The sequence below is a fragment of the Jaculus jaculus genome, chromosome 3 (assembly GCF_020740685.1).
Source record: "Jaculus jaculus isolate mJacJac1 chromosome 3, mJacJac1.mat.Y.cur, whole genome shotgun sequence".
Classification (NCBI taxonomy): Eukaryota; Metazoa; Chordata; class Mammalia; order Rodentia; family Dipodidae; genus Jaculus; species Jaculus jaculus.
In genome coordinates this window covers 147,182,577-147,188,453 of record NC_059104.1, presented here as the reverse complement: position 1 = coordinate 147,188,453, position 5,877 = coordinate 147,182,577, and the positions used below count along the sequence as shown (strand labels likewise).

Genomic DNA, 5,877 nt, shown 5'->3' with positions numbered 1-5,877 from the left:
AAGAAGGCGCAGTGGGCACGGGTGGGGGGGTGGTGGTTGGGTGCACCACGCATGCCATGCCCCGCAGTCCGCTCCTGGTCGAGCCCGGCTGCCCTGCTCGCTGGATGGCTCCCACCTGAATGTCACTCAGCTCCAGCTCCGCCACGTCTGCCTCGGGCCGGGGTTCCCCGTGCGCTCCGGGCTTGGAGCCCCGGTGACACAAGTCCGCGAGCTTGCGCCCCTCACCCAGGCTCGGGAGCACCCCTGGTCACCTCGCTCGCGTTCATTTCACTTCCTCCCGAAGAGGAGAGATTGCAGCAAAACCGGGCAGCACGAGGGCCAAAAAGTGGAAGCGAGAACGCCTTTTCCGTGTCGCGCACACAAGCCCGCCCAACTCTCCCTCCCCAGAGCCGACGACCACCTCCCCAACAACCCCCGGGATCCCAACTGCAACTTTTCCCCCTTCCCCGTCTCCTTTTCCCCTTGGCTGCGGCGAGCAGGCGCGGGGCCGCGAGGCGTGGAGCAGGCGGGCGGGCGGGCGGAGGGTGGCGTGCGGGCAAGAGCCGCGAGCCGGCGAGTGGGTGGGTGGGTGGGTGGGGAAGCAGGAGCTAGAGGACGGGCGTGGAGGGGAGGGAGGGAGAAGGGGGGGGAGACTCCGCTCTCCAGCCTCTCCCAGCCAGGGCGGGGGGCGGGGGGGAGGAGGCCACGGCGAGGGAGGGGAGAGGAGGAGGGAGGAAGGGAAGGAGGGAGGAGGGAGGAGGGAGGGAGGGAGGAGGGAGGAGGGAGGGAGCGAGCCGAGGAAGACGCTCCGATAACCCGTGCGTTTCCTAAGGCTCCGAGCACTTGTACATTTCTGCAGGCGCGCGGCGAGCCATTCGCGGCTGCTGCTGCAGCTCCGGCTGCATCTTTTCCTCCTCCTCCTCCTCCTCCTCCTCTTCCTTCTTCCTCCAGCTCCGCGTGTGTGCGTGTGCGTCTGCCCCAGTGTGTGTGAGTGTGTTTTGCAGGTGTGTCCGTTTTAATTCTACCCAGTAGGTGGGACTTGGTGACTTTAGCACCAATTTTTTTTTTTTTTTTCATTATCATTGCTTTCCCACCGTCTGTGGCAACCCTGCAAAGTCTCGGAGTCGGAGAGCGCGCCTCGGTTCCAGAGCCCCTGGACCTTGCAAGCCGGCAAGCGCCGAGCCGGCCACCATGCCCGGCAGACCGCGCCACTAGGCGCTCCCCGCGGCTCCTACCCGGCGGCGGCGGCGGCGGCGGCGGCGGCAGCGATGGTTTCAGACGCTGAAGGATTTTGCATCTGATCGCTCGGCGTTTCAAAGGCAGAGGCCCCCCTCCCCCTTTCCCCTCCCTCGCCGTCTTTGTTTCCTAACCCCCCCTTTGCTCTCCCCACTCCCCCCACCCCACCCCCCTCTCCTCTCCTCCTCCTCCTCCTCTTTTTTAGAAGCAGCGATCGGAGATGGATGTGTCTCTTTGCCCAGCCAAGTGTAGTTTCTGGCGGATTTTCTTGCTGGGAAGCGTCTGGCTGGACTATGTGGGCTCCGTGCTGGCTTGCCCTGCAAATTGTGTCTGCAGCAAGACTGAGATCAATTGCCGGCGACCGGACGATGGGAACCTCTTCCCACTCCTGGAAGGGCAGGATTCGGGGAATAGCAATGGGAACGCCAGCATCAACATCACGGACATCTCAAGGAATATCACTTCCATGTAAGTCAGGCTGCCGCTTCCCAGCCGTTAACACCCCCGCCTCCCAGCCCACCAAACCCGCCCTTTGCTTCGCGTCTCGCTCTCGCTCGCTCGCCCACCCAGCCGGCCCTGTGCGCCCCAGCTCCGCAGATGCCCGTCGCCCGCAGGGCGCGCGTCAGGCTCGCTCTGGCTCGGGAGATGCTGTCGGGCTGCGTGGTCCAGGTGACTCCGGCCCTGGCCACGCGTGATCAGATGGATGATGCTTATGTGGGTGCCCCTCCGGGGGACAGGAGCCTACCGGGTGGACGGCACGCGGGGCCCGGGGATCCTGCCCCCGCCCCCACCCGCTTGTTTCCAGGGTGTGAATTGGGTTCTGTGTCCCCCCCACTAAACAGCAACAGTTTGGCCAAGCTCAAGTGGAATAAAGTAGACGAGGCTCGGATTCCCTGACTGGCGGCGGGCGGTGGAAGCAGCGCTTAGCCCCGGAGGGAAGGTGACAGATAGGGACTGCTCTCAAAACCCGAGAGGTATTTTAACTATTTCCCTTTGGAGACAGCAAAACATGTTGACAAGTAAACAAGTTGGGGAGCTGTCTGCTTAGGGCGAGACTTCGGACGTGTCCAGGCCGTCATGGACGCCTACCTCTTCTCTTTTTCCTCCCACGCCACCCTCTCCATATCCCATTTTGGGAATTTCCGAGACACCCCCCTTTCCCACCCTCATCTGCATCTGGGCGCCTACAGACAGATCTTCTTCTAGCCTGGGCTTCCATAACTGTTCGGGATAATTCCGAGGGGGGAGGAAAGGGCATGTGTTTCGGAAAGGAGCTTTATTCCACAATCTTACTGATCCGTTTATTTGAAAAAAACTGAACTCTGGCTGGCTTTGCCTGATTCTGCCCCGTCTGAGTGAGACCTACGTGGTGGTGGTGGCCTGCTCTTTTCTTCTTGTTAGCTTTCTTTGGTAGGGATGGGGGGGGGGGGGTGTAGAAGCCCAGGAGAGCGAAAGGAAGAGGCCAGAATATAGGGATACCGCTGCTCGTTCTTTCTTCTATCCCTCAGCCAGGTGACCCCCCCCCCCCCACCCTGGAGATGTGGATGGACCCGGGGAGTACAGCTCACGCTGGCTTCTCTCAGGGCTTCTTTCCCCTGGGACCCTCGGGAGTGGGTAGGATGCTAGCCAGGGTCTGAGGGAGGCGTTTGTGTCTCTGTCTGTGGACCGACTACAGCCGGAGGAGCCCAGTGTGCCATGAGTGCTGTTCCCCGGGCTTCCGCCCTCCCTTCGCTCCAGCCCCCTATGCGCTGGGACTGCAAAGCTGGGAAGAACTGCGGTGCTGCTCTCTCCAAAGCCCGCCAGCGCTCTCGGCTTAATGGAGACTGCCTGTGTTCTTGCGGCAGGCTGACAGTTTGAGAGAAATGGACAGCCCAGGAGATGTCCCTTATTCCTGGCCCAAGCGACAAGCCTGACTCACATCACAGATCTGTTCACCTTTCACCACCCCCAGGCCTGGCCAGAGATAACCAGACAGACAGCCACGGAGGTGGGGGCGGGGGCGGGGGCGGGGGGGGGCAGAAAGGCAGGGGAAACGGATGAACCCTGCAGGCCACGGTGTTGCCCGGCATCGCTGAGGATGTAAAGTAGCAAGGTCTGGAGGCTGATGGTCAGGGAAGCCCCGACTTGGAAGTGCAGTGTCTGGGGCTGTGCATGGAGGGGTGGGTGGATGGAGGGAGCTTAACACTTAGTCTTGATGCTCCAGAAGTGGACCTGGAGATTTCCAGAGCTTTCTGATGGGCCAAGGGGGGGCTGGAGGAAAGGTGCCCAACGAATCCAGTGAGCAGGATCCAGCTTGTTCTCTGCCCCAAGCATGCGTGTATCCCTGTGAACCCATGGGGAACAGGGTTGGTCACAATCACGTAGGCTCCTTATGGCCACGCAGAGGTAGCACGCCTCTGAAAACGAGGCTCAGGGAAGCAGTTTGATAAAGAAGATTTGGTGTTTTTTTTTTTTTTTTTTTTTTTTCCTGGAGAGATGGGTGATGGTGGGCAGAGGCAGATATTGGTGACCTCGGGCCCTCTTTGGCAATAGAGGGTCCCAGGCATGTGCTTGTGGGGAAAGTGAGCAAGGACTGGATTAGGAACCCTTCTGGGTGTGTCCCCATTCTTGTTTAAGGACTTGCACCCTGGCAGATGGTCAGGACTTTTTCTTCTAAGTCTACCTGACGCCAAAGAGTGAGGGAAGTGCATCCCGATGACCAGTGTGCATGATTGGGGAGGGGGGGAGGTCCTGAGGTTAGGGGCTGGATGACCCCTGCTGACCTCATCCAATCCCCAGTGCCCTGTTACATCTGTGGCTAGTATTGACTGAACTTAGGGAAGGGCCTAGGCTCTTAACCTAGAGGCAAAGAGCCTGAGTGGAGGAAGAAGAGTCACACTCACTCTGGAAAGAACATGCCTGTCTCTGTTTTACCACTTAAAAAAAAATGGAGGCTGGGGTAGTCAGGTAACCGTCCCCAGAATCACGGTGTGACCCCAGCTTTTTGGGCTTAATGTGGAGTCCAGCACCAACTCAGGGACTGCTTGTTTGGTTTTGAGGGCCAAGAGGGGAGTGCAGGGCAGGGGAAGGTCCCCCTCCCCCCCAGTCCTTCATAAGGCCTGGGAAGGTGCCCTTCAGATTTATGTCTTTAAGATAAGGGTCAGGGGCATGCTGCTGCCTGTCAGCCTGAATGTCTGGGCGCTGCCATGGAGCTGAGCAGATTCCAGGTGCTGGAAAGCCTGGAGGCCTCCTCTTGGCCCTTGGGCCATTCTGTGGTCCTTCCTTCAGTGTTGATTGTCCTGGGTTTTCAGAGGGACAGGGTTTGTTTCCCTGTGGCCCTGTTTTGTTTTGCGGGGTGATGTGTGCAATGGTTGCTGTGCCCATCTGGAGCTTGGTGCTGAAGGCTTCTTTGGGTGAAGGTAGGCTTGTCCCTGCCCCTCCCATACCACTCAACTCCATTAGGGCAGAAGTGTGGCTCTTGCCTCTTTCCCTGCCAGAGCCCAACTCCTCCTCCCTGTTGGCCCTTCTCTGTTTAGGAAGCTAGTCCTTTTGCTATTGGAGCTCTTGATATGTGTAGCCTCATCTAGAAAGGTCCAAGGGTGGCCACACCCAACCAAGCTGTGACGTCACAAAGGCAGGAGGGTGGTGGCTGGAATGGTGGGCTGTCTGGGATGCCTCCCTAGGCCAGGCATGCTGATTGGCCTGAGATGGCTGAGACTTATGGCTGTTAGAAAGAAGATGGAGGGAGAGAGGGTGGCATCGCTGGGGCCAGGTGTTCTTAGGATTGTTTGCTCAGGCTTGTAAAGACCACGGACTCTTCTTGGCTGGGATACTGAGCTGCCATATGGGTGTCACCCCAAGTCACTACAGGGTCCCAGGTGTTTGGCAGTTGTCTGGTCCCTCTGTTCCTCTTGTCCTCCCTGAAGACTCTCTGCTGGCTGTCTGACGGGTTCTAACTCTTCTACTGGCTCTTAATTCTCTGTTTAAGGATAAAGTGGTAGCCCATCCTTGACAAAACAGCCAGTGAGAACTGAGGTCCCGGCTGAAGTACAAACCAGGTTCTAAAGGCATCAGGACCTTGGCTGCTGGGCAGAGGGCTCAGAGCCCTGGGATAGGAGGTAGGCCTCTGAAAGACAGAGGCTAAAGGAGCCTTTAAGATGAGAGCTGGAAAGGAAAGAGAGTAGAGTTGTTTGGAAACAGATATTTCCCATGTAAAAGCTGGAGCCCTGGTGGTCTTGGGATTGTATACTGAGGCCAGACTGTGGGTTGGTGTCAGGACCTTCCAGGAGCCACAGTCCTTCCGCATGCCCAATCGGTCAGGCGTCTGTAGTACCTCCTGGGGCCAAGGGCATCAGCTCTGAGGCTCCATGGGATCAGAGAACACGAGCTTTGGGGAACAGAAGCTCAGTCTGGCTGCCGTGGTGAGAGGGCTTGGGTGTTGAGCCTTGGCTGGCTGAGCTGGAGCCTGGAAGGCTCCTCTGGGCTGGTTGGGCTGGAGGTGCTGGTGAAGGAAGGGGAAGTGACCCAAGCTTCCTTGGGCTGTTCTCTGTCCTTGCCCTTGAAGTCTCTGCCATCTGGCCTTTCCTTCTGTCAGGAAAGATGGGGTCCAACTCAAGCTGAGTCGGGAGCTCATGGGACAGCTAGCAACGTGGACCTCTCTGGGGATGGCCCTGGCCATGGCTC

General features: G+C 58.8%; 1 protein-coding gene across 1 annotated transcript in view; it reads left to right on the top strand.

The window, feature by feature from the left end:
* Nucleotides 1-766: 766 nt before the first annotated feature.
* Nucleotides 767-5,877, top strand: part of Ntrk3 (neurotrophic receptor tyrosine kinase 3) — a 308,971-nt gene continuing 303,860 nt past the window's right edge. Inside the window, exon 1 of the mRNA XM_045146103.1 lies at nt 767-1,683. Coding sequence (XP_045002038.1) covers nt 1,436-1,683 — 248 coding nt within the window. The 5' untranslated portion in view covers nt 767-1,435. The remainder of the gene's footprint in view (nt 1,684-5,877) is intronic.